The 20,106-nt window shown below is 40.5% G+C and overlaps 1 protein-coding gene across 1 annotated transcript in view; it reads left to right on the plus strand.

Annotated features, from left to right (window-relative positions):
• Nucleotides 1-20,106, plus strand: part of SYTL5 (synaptotagmin like 5) — a 109,936-nt gene that overhangs the window by 47,701 nt on the left and 42,129 nt on the right. The window contains exons 3-5 of the mRNA XM_032592239.1: nucleotides 3,812-3,927; nucleotides 5,367-5,475; nucleotides 9,065-9,199. Coding sequence (XP_032448130.1) covers nucleotides 3,812-3,927; nucleotides 5,367-5,475; nucleotides 9,065-9,199 — 360 coding nt within the window. The remainder of the gene's footprint in view (nucleotides 1-3,811; nucleotides 3,928-5,366; nucleotides 5,476-9,064; nucleotides 9,200-20,106) is intronic.

Genomic DNA, 20,106 nt, shown 5'->3' on the forward strand with positions numbered 1-20,106 from the left:
GTTCTTTTTTTGACAGTTTAGCCAAATGCAAAGGGTATGACCTTTTAGTCTAAAATCCTGTTTCTGCCATAATACCTTTATAACTTTGGCATGTTATTTAAACTTTGGGAGCTTTAGTTTTGTCATCTGAAATAGAGAATAATAGAGGCGCCTGGGTGGCTCAGTCGGTTGGGCGTCCGACTTCGGTTCAGGTCATGATCTCATGGCTAGTGAGTTCGAGCCCCACGTTGGACTCTGTGCCGACAGCTCAGAGCCTGGAGCCTGCTTCTGATTCTTTGTCTCTGTCTCTATCTCTCTGTCCCTTCTCCGCTCACACTGTGTCTCTCTCTCTCTCTTAATAAACGTTAGAATTAGAGAATAATAATAGCTACTTCATGGCTTAGAGTGAGGATATATAAAGTATAGAGGTATATATAAAGTGCCTAGCACATTACTTGGTACATGGTGTATGCTTACTCAGTATTAGTTTCCCTTTCTTCCAGCAAGACTCCCGTGTACCTCCAGGACCTGAGAAGGTGGCAAAAGCATAAGCCCGAGAGATTGCTCTGATGTTACAGAGCTCTGAAATGACAAATGACTCAAGTGCCTATCTAAGTTGAGCAAATACAGGGATTATAGTTATTGTTTCTACAAGGAGAGCAAGAGGTAATGACTAACAATTCTGGGAAGTTCTTATTTGTATTAGGTGTTGGCAGCTCTAGGCATATATGGTAAAGATGATGTGGAGGACCATTTCCTGGAACCTGTAGACTGGTTGTGTCCCATTTTACCTGTCATATGTGAAACTGCTGTTCGCACGCCACCCGTCTCAACCCATATCCCAGGAACATTAAACACACACACACACACACACACACACACACACACACACAGAAGTGAGATTTTGGTATGCCGCTACTGGGTGGTTTTCAGTTGCTGACCTATCTATTATTTCCCTTGTTCTTTTTTTTTGCGTAAACCCTGTCCTATCGAAGAGGTTGTCAAATTTTTAAAAAATACAATTCCAGAGAGTAAATAGTGTAGACTTTAAAGGCCATGTGGTCTCTGCTAAAACTACTCAACTATGCACTTACAGTAGAAAAGCAGCCAGAGACCGTATAGAAACAAATGAGCATGGCTGTATTCCAATAACACTTTACTTATGGACACTGAATTTTGAATATAATTCATTTAATTTTGTGTGTCATGAAATATTTTTCTTTTGATTTTTTTTGCACCATTAACAAGTGTAAAAAAAACATTCCTAGCTCGTAGTCCATACAAAACAGGTAGTGGGGTGAATTTTGCCCACACACCATATTTGCCAACCTCTGCCCGTATTGGTCTTCTGAAGTTTCTGTAGTTATTTTCTCACAACCTGTGCAGGTCATTTCCTGAGTTGAATTTTTTTTAATGTTTATTTATTTATTTTGAGGGACAGAGAGAGCACGAGTGCAAGTGAGGCACAGAGAGAGGGAAAGAATCCCAAGCAGGCTCCACACTGTCAGCGCAGAGCCTGATGCAGGGCTCGAACCTGTGAGCCCTGGGATCATGACCTGAGTCAAAATCAAGAGTTGGATGCTTAACCAACTGAGCCACCCAGGTGCCCCGATTTCCTGAGCTGAATACGCAAACAAATATATTTCAATGTTTAGTTATTGTTTTACTTTTCTTTTGCCATCATAACAAATTTAGCAGCTTAAAACAGCGCAAATATATTATCTCCCAGTTCTGTGGCTCAGAAATCTGGCTTGGCTTGGTCTCTTTCTGTTCTCAAGGTTTGCAAGGCTGAAATCAAGGCATTGCTGGCTAAGCTCCTATTGGAAGGCTTTGGAAAGATTTCACTTCCAAGCTCAATTTGGTAAGCAGAATCTGGTCCTTGCATGTAGACATTTATATCTCAGAGCCTTCTTAAAAATCTTTCTCACATGTGGAATTTGACTTCCCATTCTGTAGCATTGCAGATCTGACTTCTGCCTCCTCTTCCTGTTTTTAAGGGCTCTGTGATTACTTTGGGTCTGCCTAGATAACCTAGAACAATCTCCCTATTTTAAAGTCAGCTGCTTAGTAACTTCAGTTCCATTAGCAAAGTTCAGTCATAGCAGTACCTAGGTTAGTGTTTGATTGAAAAACTAAGGGACAGGAACCTCGAAGAGACATCTTTAGAAATAAGAATAGCACACTTAGCACCTATATTTCCAACATAAGTAATGATACGTAAGGCTGTGGAGTTCTTGAGATGTATCCAGAAATAATTTAACCCATTCAAGCATTTGGTTTTGGTAAATTAGATCTTCTTAGATTTGATATATTCCATTACTATATCATATGTAGTTTCTAACTAATCCAGTAGCCCTTGCTTCGCAACAGGTGATCTAGCCACTTGGGAATAAATCTGAGATTTACATGCTATATATAGTCTTTCCTTTCAATGAATAATTTGCTCCAACGATAACGTTTTCACTTCTTTTCCCCAGTAGTGGAACTGTGTTTCGTATATAACTTAATTTTGTCTTTTCTATTTAGAAGTAGCATTTCAGTGTAGTTGCTGTGGGGAACATATTGACATATTTTGGGGGTCATTTTTAGATAATTTAGGATCCAATTATTAATTTCTAAGTCCAATTAGTTACTGAATCACATCTATATGCTTCTTGGGGCTAGAAATCTCAAGATGACTCTCAGCTGCTTTTCTCCAGCCATCATGTCTGACTTGTCACCAGTCTTGCTGATTGTCATTCTCATTGGCCCAAGAATCTATACCTTTCTTTTCACCCTTTTCACCTTATATCTTTCTTATCATCACTGATATGCATCTTCGTCATTTCCTATTCTATCTATTGCAATAACTTCCTCATCGGCCTGCCTCTGGTTTCTCCTTTGTGCAGATAATTCTCCAGAGATTATATGAGGCAACCTGAACTTTAGAAAAACTAAGAGTTCATTCTAAGTCCTTACCATGACATTCCAAGATTTTCATTGTATGACCCACTCCTACCTTTCAGCCTTTTTTCCAGTACAGTCCTCTGTAGAAGTGTTCAGACACATCTATAATCCATATTCAGAGAATGGTAAATACCCTTTGTAACTGGAGTGAAGGGTTTGTGTTATCATTGTAGGTGGGGCTTTAAAAAAGTGGGTTTGATTGTTCAAAGATTCTTCTTTTCCACCTTCAGCAGTTGGTTGTAAAATTCAGGCAGACCCTTCTGCCTCCTACATTTTAATTTTATTTCTTCATTTCTGTTAGTCTTGCCATTGCCCCAGCATGAGTCTTGTCATCTTTCCCGGACTATTGCCATGGCCAACCTGTCTTGTTCCGTTTGCTCTTTACTCTAAGCCAATCATCAGAGTATATCAAGGTATCATTCTAAAACAGTCTAATTGTGGCCCTTTTGTAATTCAAAACCTTCACTCATTCCCCGTTGTTTCCCATGAAGAGTATTTGCCCTCTAATGCGGTGGTTAAGAACTTGAGCCCTAGACCAGACTGCTTGGAATGGGATCCTGAGTCTTTTACTTATTAGCTATGTGATATGAGACATGTCATTTTATTGCTCTAAGTGTCAATTTACTCATCTACAAAATGAGGATGATAATATTTACACAGAGTTATGTGAATAAAAATATATGAAGTATGAAGATCAATTAGAAAGTACCTGGTATATAGTATACGTTCAACTAATAGTTGCCATTATAATCACCATAAAATACTCTAGAAATTGAGATAGATTCTATAAAGGACTGGCTATTTTTTACTCAATTAGGGATTTTTGAGAGTTAATTATTTGGCCAGATAACTGAATTTCAATGCTCTCTCTTTTTCTCTTGAGTAGGCAGCTAAGGATTGTAACCGGTGAATGGTTTTTTGAAGAAAAGGCAAAGCGTTTCAAGCAAGTCAATCTTCTGGGCACTGATATAGTCCGACAGTCCATCTTAAGAAGAAGCCCAGGTAACTAAAGCAATTATTTGGTTTCAAAACTGCCTTAATTTTTACTTTTATGAGCTAAATAATTCCCCTGTATATGTTGCAAATAAACATAGTTGAATTTCCTGAATCCCTAGGTCATTTCAAAACTCAGCATGAAATCTCAATCTGTAATTCATACAAGGGAAGAGGACATCAACAGAACATAAAATCCACAGTGATTTTCCATATAGCTGACATGCTGAGATATTCAAAGGAAGTATTTATTTTCATCACACATAGTTCTTTTCCTGAATGCACTTCCAGTATTTTACTAAACATTTAAGACCGTAACATAAAACAGATGAATTAAATGATTCACATTATGAAAGCACTCCTTGATTTTTCAACGTGATATATTTACATAAAATTGCTTTTAAATGTTCCTTTTATGAATCCAGTGGTTCTCAACCAAGGGGTGATATCGTGTACCAGGCCCTCCTCCCTCAAGCCAGGGGAGCATTTAGAAATACAATGGGGGCATTACTGGTTGTGGCAGTGACAGAGGTGGGATTAATAGCATGTAGTGGGTGGTTAATAGCATTTAGCCAGAGATGCTAATGGCCTGAAATGCTCAGGACCCTTTCACTCAATGAAGCATTATACTGTCACCAAATGTAAATGACACTCCACCTTGAGAATGCTATTCTGTGCACTCAAACTACAATTTAACTGGTTAAATATTGAGTGAAACTTGTGTGTAGGAGCATATTTTTCATGTGTGGCCTAGTAAAGGTGGAGCAGGCATCTTCTGGCTTGGCCCTAGGGTGTCTCATGTTTCATATACAGAGACAAATCCCCTCATTTTTAAGTCTGGCAGGTAAAGCTGGGAGGCTTGGAACTGATTCCAGCGTCACTTCTGGATGTGGCACTAGCAAGGAAGGGCTTCTCCAGATGGGTAAGATCAGGTCTGATGCCACCGGAGGACAGAATGGAGTAGAGTTAGAATTAAGCCGCTAGCTCTGGCTGTTTTCCCCACTTATATCTCAGCACCTTTCAGAGTGTAGACTGTCTCTAAAGTCATGAGGTATACGCAGGAAATCTGATTTATGTGCTCAGAAATCAGGGTATTGTTTCTACAGTCCCGTCTCTAGGGATTTGGAGTTCTCATGAACCCAGGCTCCTCTGCCCTAAAAATATCTGTAGAGGGATGATGTATCATTCCTCCATTGTGGACATCCCTAGAAAGCTTATCTCAGCAAACCTCCCACAGATGAGTCCTCAACTTAGTCTTCATTTAACTCTGGAACACTCAGCAGATTAGAAATAACTGTGTGACTAGGAAACAGGATGGGAATGTCATTGCCAATTATTGTGGACTTCTTTGTCCTCTGCTAACGTAGGAAAGTGAATGAAGAATAGAAAATTGCTCTCGTTTCTGGCCATTTTGTATGTAAATTTATCTTCTGATTGTTTTTAATGAGGAACTGAAGAAATACAAAGTCAAGAGCAACTCCACCAGGATGCAGAAAAGGCAGACACTTCACCTTCTGCCAGGCAAAAGGCCAGTCATGATGGACCCAGGAAAAAGGGGTAAGACACACTTTTTCCAAGGGCATATTTGAATTCATTCCAGAAACTTCTGAAATAAAGACCCCTTAGTTTTTCTTTTTTTTCCTTTTCTTTTTTTTTAAATATATGAAATTTATTGTCAAATTGGTTTCCATACAACACCCAGTGCTCATCCCAACAGGTGCCCTCCTCAATACCCACCACCCACCCTCCCCTGCCTCCCACCCCCCCATCAACCCTCAGTTTGCTCTCAGTTTTTAAGAGTCTCTTATGCTTTGGCTCTCTCCCACTCTAAAGTCTTTTTTTTTTTTCCTTCCCCTCCCCCATGGGTTCCTGTTGAGTTTCTCAGGATCCACATAAGAGTGAACACATATGGTATCTGTCTTTCTCTGTATGGCTTATTTCACTTAGCATCACACTCTCCAGTTCCATCCACGTTGCTACAAAGGGCCATATTTCATTCTTTCTCATTGCCACATAGTACTCCATTGTGTATATAAACCACAATTTCTTTATCCATTCATCAGTTGATGGACATTTAGGCTCTTTCCATAATTTGGCTATTGTTGAGAGTGCTGCTATCAACATTGGGGTACAAGTGCCCCTATGCATCAGTACTCCTGTATCCCTTGGGTAAATTCCGAGCAGTGCTACTGCTGAGACCCCTTAGTTTTTCAAGTTCGATGTCACTTCATTGACCCAGAGAAGGTCAACATACCTGACCAAGGCAATATTATCCTATCATTCCCCCTAGAACATGAAGTTTTACATACTTTCAGTCTTAAATAAATAAAGGTCACCTTGGACCTGAACATATAAATAAAACTTTTTATTTCATTTGACATATCTGGTCTTGCACTAAATGGTTCTCATTACTTCTAGGTAGAAGGTTTCATGTCAGGGCCAGCCTTGTCTATAAAGAAGTGACAACTGCCTTTGTTGTAGAATGCCAACACTCTCCCCCAACCTGAGTGCTGATACATGAAATATCCAAATCAAAGATTTATTAATTGGGCTTAAAACGTAATGTCCCCTCTTTCAAATGGGGGCTTCCTTAAGGAAGAAGTCACATTTGGCTACCTCAGTAACTTGATTCAGAAAATCTATGTCTCAAGTACTAAGAATAAGAATGGGAGGCACATAGGGAAGCAAGAGTCAAGGAGGCACTAGGAAACTGGAGGCAACACGGCTTCTTCAGGGGAGAAAAGAGGCCCCTAAAATGCAGGTTAAAAGGACCAAAAGGCAAACTTCTGCTTCCCGGCTCTGCATTTGTTAGTCTTCATTTCTCAGGCAACTGTTGATCTGTTTTGTGGCTTAGTGAGGGTTCTAATGTCCACCAGGTCACTTTATGGTTCTTTCTAAGTAGCATTGCTTTGTTCTCTCAGCCAAAAGCAGTGTGCGAGACTGCCAGTATCTGAGCCTTGATCTGGCTCTAGAGAACGTCTGTTTTTGTTTTGGTTTGGTTTTTTAGAATCTTGAACTGTGAGTAGGAGTGAAAGCTAAATGTCATGTAACATAAGCACCCATGACTAACCATGTCTTCATCAATTAGCAGAGATGAATGTGAAAGATAGCCTAGAGTCACCATACATCCTACGTATTGGTCCTTTCTGTTGTACTGAATCCATTGGCCACCCATCAGAGCTCCCACAGTGCCATGTGCCTGAGTATCACTCTTACATTGCAGTCTGACACCACCTTCTCCCAAACACACACACACACTTAATTGTGAGCTCCCTTAGTGCTGGACCTGTGGCTTTTTTTTTTTTTTTTTTTTTTTTTTTTTGCTTTTGTGCTTGATTGAACATGTAACTCAGAGCCCACAAGTGCTTGTAGGAGCTGTCGTTTGCAGACCCCAGCCCGGGCTTCACTCAGTACGTTACAGAATGATGTACTTGGAGCTGGGAGACAATAAGTAACTTACCAGCACAATGAATTGGGTGCGCTCTGAATTAAAAACAGCCATAGCACTGGCCTAAGCCCTGCTGGAACTCAAAACTGAGATCTGATGGTTCTGTTTTCAGGGAATTTAACAGTTAGTTGGGTAGAAAAGGTACATACCCGAAAAGTTAATATGTATAGAAGAATTTTAGGAAAATGTAAGATGACAATATGAGCTGCCTGAAAGCCTTTCTAAAATAAGACAAGGTGTTAATTAACTATAAGAGATATCATAAGGGTAAGTAATTAAGTAAATATTAAATAAGGGGCTTAGATAATAAAGAAGTGAATATTAAACAAGGGGCTTAGATAATGTTGGGAGGTCACAGAGGACAATGGGAAAGACATAAAATTGTAAGTGTGACCAGATGAGGACCTTGAAAGACAAGAGTTCAGGATAGCAAAAGGTGGGGAAGAGTGATTCCACATGGAAGAAACACCTTAAGTAGAAGTATGGATGTGGGGACATGAACAAGGTGGTTCTCAGAGCAGCATAGATTGACATTATATTGAGCACTATTTTCACCAAAAAAAAATGTAATTTTCCAGTTAGATTGAAGCTTCCGACACTTTGACAAGACCCTCTTTATATATCTTTGAAACAGAGACATCTTGGCAGATTCTATTAAGATTGTCCCAATACCTTTGGAATACATTTTCTCCCTTGAAAACTGGAATATAAAGTAAATGAACCGATTTTTCCAAATGCTGTCACAAAAAGAATGTAACTTTGGTTGTTTATTAAAGTATATTTGGAAACCCCCATGTTTTGGGCCTTCACTGGCCTGGATCATGACTCAAATCTCAGTTCCTGAAAAGCTATTTTTGTTCAAGTTCTAAATAATTTAGTCAAATGGGAATACAGTCAGATTTCATCCCACATGAGACACCCCAATGTTCAAACTTCATTCCCGCAGGGAGAAATGTCCTGAAAGATATAAAGATGGTTTCCACCACAGGGGTTTAGTCCTTCATTCCACAAGAATTGATTGGGTTCTAGTATGTGCCAGGCATCACTTTAGGCTCAGGGGACCTGACAGGAAACCAGCAGGGCAGGGTTGCTTTTCTCATGGAGCTGTAGTCTAATAAATGACCACCTCAGTTTGTCCCAGAGGATCCATCATTCTAGCACCCCTCTCTGAGCAAGATGAGTTCAAGCTCCATAGTCTTTTTTTTTTAAGAGAGAGTGTCATGGTGTGAGTGGGGGAGGGGCGGAGAGAGAGAGAGAGACACAGAAACCGAAGCAGGCTCAAGGCTCTGAGCTATCAGCACAGAGCCTGATGCAGGGGCTTGAACCCACGAACCGCAAGATCATGACCTGCAAGCTCCCTAGTCTTAACATCCCTGCATACAGGCTCAACCCAGGCAATGTTTCCCTATTCCCAGGTAAGTTCCAAAGTTGATGGTCTTTTTCCTAGCAGGGACAGAGGCCTGGCTTACTGACAAGTGGTATGGCCTTGGGAGAATGTCATAACCTCCTCTACCACTACCCTTGATGGCATACTACCGAGGCACTGGGAATTTCCCAGAACCTCTCAGCCCCAAGGCCGCTTTATTGAAGAATTATTTACTGTTGAAAATATTAGAAATGGTATTCTTGAAATGATCTTTTAAAATGCTTTTTTCTCTGATGTTACTTCTAAGTACATATATATTTATATAATTTCAGATTTCTTCTTAGCAAGTTCAGATCAGCAACCAGGGGAGAAATCATAACTCCAAAAACTGAAAGTGGGCGGAGCTACAGCTTGGACTTAGACGGCCAAAACTTTCGGAGTTTAAAGTCCATCCCTGGTTCAGACAGGTAAAGCACATACAGATTGCACAATGGTATAGCCTGAGAATAAGGTTGACTTATTTCCATCCAAACAGTGCTTCTAGGTACCTGTAAAGTATTTCTTCTCGGAGAACTTGTAACATAACATGAAAAGCCAGGAGGGTATTTTTCAGTTGAAATGGGAAGCACTTAGCCTTCTAGAATTACAGCTATCAGAATTATCGGTGTGATGTGTAGGGATGGGACTTGATGTTTGGGGATATACAGGGAAAATACATTCTTCTCAGTGATTTCTTGATCTTTCTCTGTTGAAGCTTCTGAAAAGAAACATGTGAGCATTAGATATAGTCCTTGCAGCTTTTTAGAAGTTATTAATAATTTCATCACTTGAACTGCTCCAGAGAATTTCCATAAATTCCACCTCTTTCTAATTCCACCTCATCCAACTTGTTATCAGTGGGGCCAAGTGAGAATCTCCTATGCCCAGGGTTATCACCTTGTCAAGAAAAGCAAAAAGAAAGGATAGCCAAGAGCATAGTCATTTCACATCAGGCTTGATTTTCTTTATCCTGTTGGGGTATAAGTCAAGGCTTATTTTCATGATTAGTGTACTATCAAAGTCAGTGATGAGAAAAAAAGATGTACCCTCATGTTTCACTGGTTTGTCCAAATGTTAATTCCCTTTCATTTTCCTGGAGTTGCAGTAATTCTACAAATCCAGCTAGTGAAGCCTCCTCAGGCTTTGTGAGCAGAATTGCATGCTCCCCTGTAATGTATTTTAGAATATGGAACAGCAAATGCCCCTAGAGAGGACCCTCTTATGACTTTGGTTTTTTCCCATGGTGGCTCTCTATACTGGTTTCTTTTTTCTATACAGCATTGCTGCAAAGTAGTGCATTTTATGTAAAACAACACACAAAAATGAGGAAGTATAAAATCATTTATCATCCACTCTCAAAAGATCACGATATTCAGTAGTTTTCAAATTTTCAAGAATGTAGATATATTTCCTTTATGATTAAAAAAAAAATCAAACCATAGTTGCTTTTGTCCTTGAAATAGTCTCCTTGATTTACCTTGGGGCAGCCCCCTGCCATGTTCCACAGAATCTTTGTATAAAAACTTCATTTTTGTTTGCGGTTGTTGAACTTCTGACTCTCAGACAGTGGTCCCCATTATTTAGAGGTAAGAACCAACTAACTTAGTGTTGCTATTTTTGCCCAGCTTCTTGGGGACTCCACAGATGAGCCATTTTGGCATAGACTTCAGGCTAATATTTAAGAGGGGTGATGTATACACACACACACACACACACACACACACACACACACACACACACCCCCCACCTGGATGGACTGGAAGCTAGCTGCAGAGGAGGCCCAGAAATAGGCCAGGCTGCCGCCGCAGAGCACTGACAGCACGGTGGCCAGGGTCCCCCGACCCGGGCCTGCAGAAGCCGTCACATCTTCGGTGGCCACGGGTGCCTCTCCTGGCATCACCCTGACAATGTATTCAAGGCCCGAGAGCCACCTGGACCTCTTCAGGAGTCCAGAGGCGGCCCAGGCCCTTCCAGCTCCGGCCAGCAGATTGTCAGCCAAACGGCTGGCCATCCGCCGCGGGGCCGCTCTGGGGATGGCGTCAGCCACGCTGACGGCCTGGCTGGTCATCCACGTCCTGACCACCAGACACTAGCCGAGCGGCTCCGAGACTGAAAGGAGGCCAAGAGTGGCCGCGCCCACAGGCCTCTACACCTGTCCCCCTACAACAGCACCCTGGGGACCCAGTGTGGGTGGATGTACACTTTGGACCACACCTAAAAAACAAAACCTTCAGCCGGCACCTCGTGTGATGTGACAGTTCTGTTGAACTGGCTTTTTCTTCTCTGCTCTTTAGGAGGACGTCAGTGGACTGGAGAGGGACAATCCTAGGGTTGCTTCAAATCGGGAGATTTCAAATCAAAACACAATCAGAAAAACCAGTTACCCAATTAAAAATTACATATTTCCTAAAAAAAAATGTGTATACGCACACACACACACACAGGGAAAATACATATACATAAAATAAAAAATACACATACAGGGAAAATATATTCTCTCTCTCTCTATATATATATGTATATATATACATATGTATATATACATATATACATATACATATATACATATACATACATGTATATGTATATACACATATATACATATACATATGTATATATACACATATATACATATACATATGTATATATACACATATATACATATACATATGTATATATACACATATATACATATACATATGTATATATACACATATATACATATACATGTATGTATATACATATATACATATGTGTATATGTACATGCATATATGTATATGTATATATATACATGCATACATGTATATATACATATATACATGTATGCATGTATATATATACATATATATAGAAGATGTATATATAGAAGATGTATATATATACATATATACATGCATACATGTATATATACATATATACATGTATGCATGTATATATATACATATATATAGAAGATATATATATATAGAAGATGTATATATATACATATATATATGTCTGAAGAGGAAAGATGGAGTTCCTGTTAGAAACCAAAAAGTCTCCTGACCCAGCAAATAGATTATTCCATTTTAAATTAATTAGTGTTACAGTTATTCAACAAGAATACGGTTTTGCTGGTCTTCCAGAATCCATGTGCCTGGGTTTATTTCTTCTGTGTTATCTACTGCTGAGTATAAATAATCATAATATTGTAAAGCCATATGGACATGTTTCACCAAACACTGTTGTATTGACCTAGGGTTTTCTTGTTCTTGTTGTAAACTGAAAGGAGGCAGACTTTATCTTCTAAATCCTAAGTACCTGAAATGGTTTATAGAAGATCAGGATATGGTAGTCGGGGATGCTTTGGCTTAAGCATGCCAGGAACAGTGTTTTCCCAGTAAGAAAGAGAATAAAGCCATTGGGGAGATCAGTAGAGCAAAACGTTCGTTTCCTAGAATGTGCATTTATCATAACGACGACTCATTAATGGACTGCCACAGTGAGATGAGTTATATTATCCCAAAACTATTCCTTGGAAAGTTGGGGCGGGAAGTAGCCCATCTTTTCCTAACTCCCCCACCAAAAAATATTAGCTCCTTTTTGTTTGCTTGAAGCTGCAGTAATTCTGCAAAGCTAAGTAGTAAAACTGGCAGACTTCCATCCCTCCTTAGCTTTTGCAAGCAGAATTGCATTCTCCCTTGTAACTCATTTTAGAATATGGAACAGCAAATTTCCCTAAAGAGGCTGTAAGGGCCCAGCCAGTCTCTTTGGTCTGTTACCTGACCCAGCTCAGCAATGAATTCCCCCTTTCTCCTCCACAATGCATATGTCTTCATGGTCCGTTGCTCTTTTCCTGGAGCAGCTGGGCTTGGGAATTCTTGTTTAAAACTCCTATCATATCAGAATGGAAATGATGTTTTACCAGATGCCTGGTTAACTTTCTTTTCAGTAGTTTGAAAGCAGGGAAAAGTATGAATGGGTAAGGCAAGGCCCAGCAGCCTCCCAGAGGCACACAGCACACGGCCCTTCACTTGCTGCTAGGGACTTGACAGATGAGGCAAAGGAGACTTCTGTTTTTCAAAAGAATATGCATGGAAGCTATGGTTAATAAATAGAATGCTCTTCAGGGCAGCAGGTCCTAAGCCCTTTTACGTTGTGATGAGTTTGGCAATGCGGTATGATTTGTGAGGGATCTGTGTGAAGTCACGCTCATCCAGAAACAAACCCTCAGACAAGGATTCATAAGTAAGTGATTTATTAATGAAGTGATTCCAGGAGAAACCAGTACAGGAGTAAGGGAAGCAGAATAAATGGGAAGAACCTAAGCAATGTGCTTTCTCAGACGAGGTCTGAATTTGAGAACTCAGCTTGATCCCTCAAGGGATTCTGGAGCTATAAGATGTGTCTCTTGAGTTTTTCCATTTTGAGGAGCTGGACCATCGCACTCCTTTACCAATTCGTCAATGACTCTGAATTCCCTTGGATAGGGTTTCCAGATTTAACAAACAAAGATACAAAGTATGCCCCATGCAATATCATTTTCATTCATATACTCTATAAATATTAGTATATTTTTGTACTAAAAATGATTCGTGGTTTACCTGAAATTCAAATGTAACTGAGAGTTCTGCATTTTGTTTGACACCTCTCCAACGGGGGTCTGGGAAGACCCACTCCAAAGCATGTCTAGGCCCCTTGCTCCAGTGCTAAAGGGCAGATCTCTGAAGGCCATGGGTGCAGGCCATTAGCAGGCAAGCTCTCAGAAGCTGGAGATGAGCGTGCAGAGCCAGCACAAGTGATATAAGGGGATCTGGGTAGGACATGAACAATGTCCCCTAAAACACATAAAGGAAAAACGGAACTTTGAACTTAACCTTCACTCAGTTCAGTACAAAATGGACAAAGGAAGATGCTGTGTTTCTCTGTGGCAGGTCTGTCGTCACATTGGAGAATATGGCCATCGTATCAGATTCACCAGTGTTTCATGTGCTTAGACCATGACCCTATCGGTGGGGGTAATATGAAGTCTGGAGTTGCCAAATACATCTTCAGCTAGAAACTTCTGTTTATACCACACAGTCATCCCTTTCTACTTATCCTTTGCCCATCATACACACCTACCCTGATTTGGGTCTCCTCAGAGCAAACCTCGAAATAAGGATTCAAGAGCAAGTAATTTATTTAGGAGGTAATTTTGGAAACCCAAAAGGAGTGGGGAAATGAGCCAGAGAAAGGAAAGAAGCCGTTTACTACTATGGGGATCCAGTGCTCACTCTCAGTGGACACCTGTAGGAAACAGTGTACAACACACTTTAGAATTATCTAGTCAAGAGATTGGGAATCTGGGGTATTTATACACCGGCTCCCTGTTCATCACTGGCTGAGGACTAATTCTGGGGCACTGACTCTTTGGCACTTCTGACTTGTTCTGTGCACAGGTGCTCCATGCTCTTGTGATCCAAAAAATGTCCTCGGGCATAGAGTTATGGGTGTTCACAGTAAATAGGATTCTGTGGGTAGAGGTGAGTGCCAAGGGAACTGGGCGGGGGCACTGGGGTCTGCTACGGCATCCTTCCCAGACTGCTCTTGGGCCTCTTCCAAAGGTGCAGTTTGTCAGACCACTGGTTGCTCAGCTCCTGATTTATGCTAACTTTATATAGGTGTGACTTTCCTTTATGTAATGACAGTAATTTGAGGAGTTATGGAGACTTGGTCGTTCAGCCAGACTCTTGATATTATACTTTGGTTGGATTACAACTGGGTTCTTGACTTGCCTCGTTCTTGTGGTCAAATGATTGTGAGCCCAAGGACAGCTCCTTTGCTCTCTCATCTGTTTCTGGAGCCGTTTCTCAAAGATTCACTGCCTTGACATGTCCTATTTCTATGAACTAAATTTAACACATTTCCCCCTTCCGGTATAATAATTTTTTTCACTCAGGCGTATTTTGTGGTGTGTCCTTTCTCAGGGTATCTAAGATACACCAATGTCTTCTCCATCTGCAAATCATTAAGGTGTAGAGGTATATGACTGGCTCACCTATGAATTTTATTTATACAAATAATTTCAACACACAGTTCTGTCAACATTATTGTCCTAGTGCCGTATTCCAAATGGTAGTTAACTGTGGAAGGTTTTAGACAGTGATATTATTCCACCCCTTCATGAACATCCAATTTGTCAAGGAAGATTGATATAACCACATAATTTCAAGACAATATTGTATCATGTTAAAAAGATGTTCTGTGTGCTATGGGAAAACCAGAGAGAGGCATTTATCCTTTGAGAGGATTCAGAGAAGCTTCATGGAGATGACCTCTAAGCAATTTTAAGGGATGAAGAGGACCCTGCCAGGTGAAGAAAGATAAGAATGAAACAGAGGAAATAGAAAGTATAAAGGAAAAGAGGCATAAAGCGATGTTGCGTGTACTGGAAAATGAACTGTTGGGGGATTTTAGACTGTAAAAATTGAAGTGTTGTATGAAAGAGATGAAATTAAGAGCTAAGTTGGACCGAGATACAGATGGCTTCAGATACATTGATGACCTGTTTTTATAAGCAACATAGCATCCCAGATGGAACAAGAGTTTGGCAAATTTGAGCTATTAAGTACAGAGCATGTGCCTTTTCCCTTTAGTTCCTGAAAGTTAAGTTCTGCTAAACACTTGTTTTCCTTGGTGTCTACACATGGAGGCAATCGGCTTTCTTGCCCCTGACTTCCAATTCACCCAAGGTTTTTCATGGCTGGTGGCCTCTCTCTTCCAAATGGCTTTCATCCATTATTTAGAAAGAAGACAGGGGATCAGGATTCTATTGTGATGGTAAAAGACAAAAGTATTTTCAGACTGGGAGTTTTACCTGTTCTTTTCCTTCATACCCACTCAGAATCCTTCCCTCATGGTGACTGTCTCCTCCACTTTAAGGAGAGTCTTCTTAAAACAGGTCCTTTATGCCCATCACGCACTTGCTGGGATGAGCACTGGGTGTTGTATGTAAGCGATGAATCACAGAAATCTACCCCAAAAACCAAGAGCACACTTTACACACTGTATGTGAGCCATTTTGGCGATAAATTATATTAAAAAAAAATTAAATAAAGCAGGTCCTTTAAGAAAACCCTAAACAGTTTCAAACCCACCAAACAAATCACCCCTTGTTTTAGTAAATCAAATATAAAGGTTCTTGGGGGCACCTGGGTGGCTCAGTTGGTTAAGCGTCCGACTTCGGCTCAGGTCATGATCTCACCCTTTGTGAGTTTGAGCCTCGTGTCGGGCTCTGTACTGACAACTCAGAGCCTGGATTCTGTATCTCCCTCTCTCTGCCCCTCCCCTGCTCACACTCTGTCTCTCTGTCTCTGTTTGTCTGTCTCTCTCAAAAAAAAATGGTAAAGAAAAATAAAAAAAATAAAGGTGCTTTTTTTTTAATTTTTTTTTTCAACGTTTATTTATTTTTGGGACAGAGAGAGACAGAGCATGAACGGGGGAGGGGCAGAGAGAGAGGGAGACACAGAATCGGAAACAGGCTCCAGGCTCTGAGCCATCAGCCCAGAGCCCGACGCGGGGCTCGAACTCACGGAGCGCGAGATCGTGACCTGGCTGAAGTCGGACGCTTAACCGACTGTGCCACCCAGGCGCCCCTAAAGGTGCTTTATATAATTAACACTATGATTCATTGAACAAAATTTCACTGAGTACGCACCACATCGTATCCTTTCTCCAAGAAGGAGACAGAAGGAAAATGTGTGTAATTAAATCACAGAAACCCAGTGACTTCAGAGGAAACTGCAGCTAGAGAAGCTTCCTGATGAACTTGTACTTTTTCCTCATTTCTCTGCTTCCTTAATTCTGCATTCCAAAGCTCCTATGATGGTTCACCTATGCCTAAGAATAAAACACATACATCTGTACACATGTATCCACACATGCACACAGTACCTGAAATTCATCCTTTTAGGATGTGTCAACCTCTCCAAAGAGTTTTATTTTTATTTATTTATTATTATTATTTTTTTACTTTAGAAAGAGCACATGGTTGGGGGGGTGCGGGGGGGAAGAGAGAGAGAGAGAGAGAGAATGAAAATGAGAATGAATCTTAAGCCGGCTCCTTGCTCAGCCTGGAGCCTGATGCGGAGCTCAATCCCCCAACTGTGGTTGGGATCATGACCTGAGCTGAAATCAAAAGTTGGACACTCGACCGCCTGAGCCACCCGGGTGCTCCAAGGATTTGACTGTTAAATGGAGATACCTGTATCTGTATGTTGGGTGCCTGTGTGGATGGGCAGTACTCACAGGGGTCAGCACAGCTTCTGTAGATATACAGATAGTTGATAGTTTGAGCTTTTTGGGCCACACGGTCTCTGTCTCAGCCACTCAACTCTGCTCTTGGAGCAGCTGTAGACAATAGATAAATGAATGGGCATGCCAGCATTACAACAAAACTTTATTTATAGGCACTGACATTTGAACTCCATGTAATTTTCGCATGTCACAAAATATTTTTTTTCAATTACTTAAAAAATGTAAAAACCACTCTTGGCTCACAGGCTACAAAAACAGACAGTGGGCTCAATTCTGTCCGTGGACCATAGTTTGCTGATTCCTGGTACAACACGTTCACTCACTAACAAAGAAAGTGTCCTTCCATTTATCCACAGGCTAAGTCTTGAGGACAGATCACTTGTATTGATGTGATTACTGAGGTTAAGAAAATAGTGGTATGAGGGGGGCAAATTGCAGATGGAGAGATGTCTGAGATGAATAAATTCAAACTAATCAAGAGTTTAGCCCAGTGTTTCTCAGCCTTGGCTGTATATTGGAATCACTGGGGGGTGGTGTCATGAAAACATATCGATCCTATGGGCCTAGATCCCATGCTCAGAGTCTGATGTGATTGGTCTTGGATGTAGTCTAAGCTTGGAGATTTTTAAAAGCTCCCCCACTGTTTCTGATGTGCAGCCATGGATGAAGACCACCCATCTCGCATAAGACTGTTAGGAAAGGCAAAGCATTTTGGGATCACCAGAGACTGGAAAGTTGATCTATGTTCAGCTTTTTTCTCTTTTCTTTCTCATGTTTAACAACTTTCCCATTTAATGGGATCACTTCACTTTCTGTTACTTCCCTTGCTTTTCTTACATATCCATTTCAGATCTGATATAACAAAAAAAAATTAGGAAAGTGCATAAACCACAGAAAGAATACGCAGTCTCTGTGTCATGCTATGCACTAGCCTCATTGTCACAGTGAGTGTTAGTATCTCTGATATTAATGCTGCCTTTTGGTTGAGCTTTCTTAGGGGAGTATTCATTTAACCATGCGGGCACAGACTCAACATTCTCAGGCCACTCTGGGAAGGTTGCATCCTGGGAAATGCTTTCCGGACTACAACTCCTGGGAGATGGTTATATAATCCACAAAGGCAACTCATTAAATTATAGTCTCTGTCCCTTGTCCTTAGATCCTTTATCTAAAAATAAATCTAGAAAGCCATTATCAAGATTTGGGGCCATTGTGAAATTAGAGATAACAAAATGGAAGGCTTTTAAAGTATATTTCATAAGCTAAAGTAAACGAGATGGTTTCCTACTCTAGGCAATGTGTCTTTCAGGTAACCTGGGATGTCTGAGCTCCCCAGGCAGTGTCCTATCTCCACACTCTGGGCCCTTCTAGAACAGGAAAAATCTCTCTCTTTCTTGTCAGTTTCCCTTTAAGCAAATTTTAGCTAGAAGTTTTGTTGACACTGATTTCTAACACTTCCAATTTAAGTATCAGTGACCTGATATCTGAATCAAAAAAAGCTCTTTCATTTTTTAAGAATAGTTGACACAGCGTCACATTCGTTTTAGGTGTACAACAGGGATTCAACCACTCTGTATGTTATGCTGTGATCACTGGAGATATAGCTACCGTCTGTCACCATGCAACACTATTACAATACCATTGACTATATTCTCTGTGTTGTACCTTTTATTCCTGTGACTCGCTCATTCTATAACTGAAAGCTTTTATGTCCCACTCTCCTTCTCTCGTTTTGCCTGTCCTCCCACTCCCTCCCCTCTGGCAACCACCAGTTTGTTTTCTGTATGGATACGTCTGATTCTACATTTTGCTTCTTCATTTCTTCGTTTGTTTTTTGGATTCCACATATGAATACAACCATATGATATATTTTTCTGTGACTTATTTCACTTAGCATTATACCCTTGCCCTATAGGTCCATCCATGTTGTCACAGATGATAAGATCTCATTCTTTTTTATGGTTGAGTAATATCCCATTATCTATATACCACGTCTTCTTTATCCATTCATCTATCAGTAGTCACTTGGGTTGCGCCAATATCTTGTCCATTGTAAATAATGCTGCAATACACTTAAGGGTTCATATATTTTTTTTGAATTAATGTTTTTGTTTTCTTTGGATAAATACCCAGGAGTGGAATTACTGGACCATATGGTATTTCCACTTTTAATTTGTTAAGGAGCCTGTACATTGTTTTCCATAGTGGCTGCACCAATTTACATTTCCACCAATAGTGCACAAGGGTTCCCTTTTCTCCACATCCTCACCCAACTCTTGTTATTTCTTGTCTCTTTTTTTTTTTTTGAGAGAGAGAGAGAGAGAGAAAGAAAGAGTGTGCACACAGAGGAGGGGCAGAGGGAGAGGGAGAGAGAGAATCTTAAGCAGGCTCCATGCCCAATGTGGAGCTGCATGTGGAGCCTGATGGAGGCGCGATCTCATGGCAGATTGTGACCTGAGCCAAAATTAAGAGTTGGACGCTTACCCAACTGGGCCGCCCAGGTGCCCCTTTCTTGTCTTTTTGAATCTAGCCATTCTGAAAGTTGTGAGGTTAGATCTCGTTGTGGTTTTAATTTGCATGTCCCTGACGATTAGTGATGGTGAGCATCTTTTCGTGTGTCTGCCATATGTATTCCTTCTTTGGGAAGATACCTATTCAGGTCCTCTGACCCAAAAAATAGCTGTTTCTTAATTGAACTTTAAACTTCTTGAATTTAGACTTTTATCCTCTTCCTATTTAAGTGGCGATGATTTATGTATTTTATGTCATATTTTATATAACATCTAAGAGAGTTGGCACCCAACTATTTATGATATTATGCCTCATCAGACTGAATCTTTTTTAGTCTAACCAACTGAAACAACTGACTGAGAGGAAAATATTTTTGAGAAGCTCACGGTAAATGTCAGGGACAAATGTGAAATTATATGTCATTTTTGAGGTAGTGCTTCTGGCAACAATTTCCAGTAGCTGACTTATAAGATTTTTTTTATTATTACAGGATAGCCTCTTGAATGTCATCACCACAATTAATCAACTTCTGCCGGAGCTTCTAC

Source organism: Lynx canadensis, chromosome X (genome assembly GCF_007474595.2).
Source record: "Lynx canadensis isolate LIC74 chromosome X, mLynCan4.pri.v2, whole genome shotgun sequence".
Taxonomy (NCBI): domain Eukaryota; kingdom Metazoa; phylum Chordata; class Mammalia; order Carnivora; family Felidae; genus Lynx; species Lynx canadensis.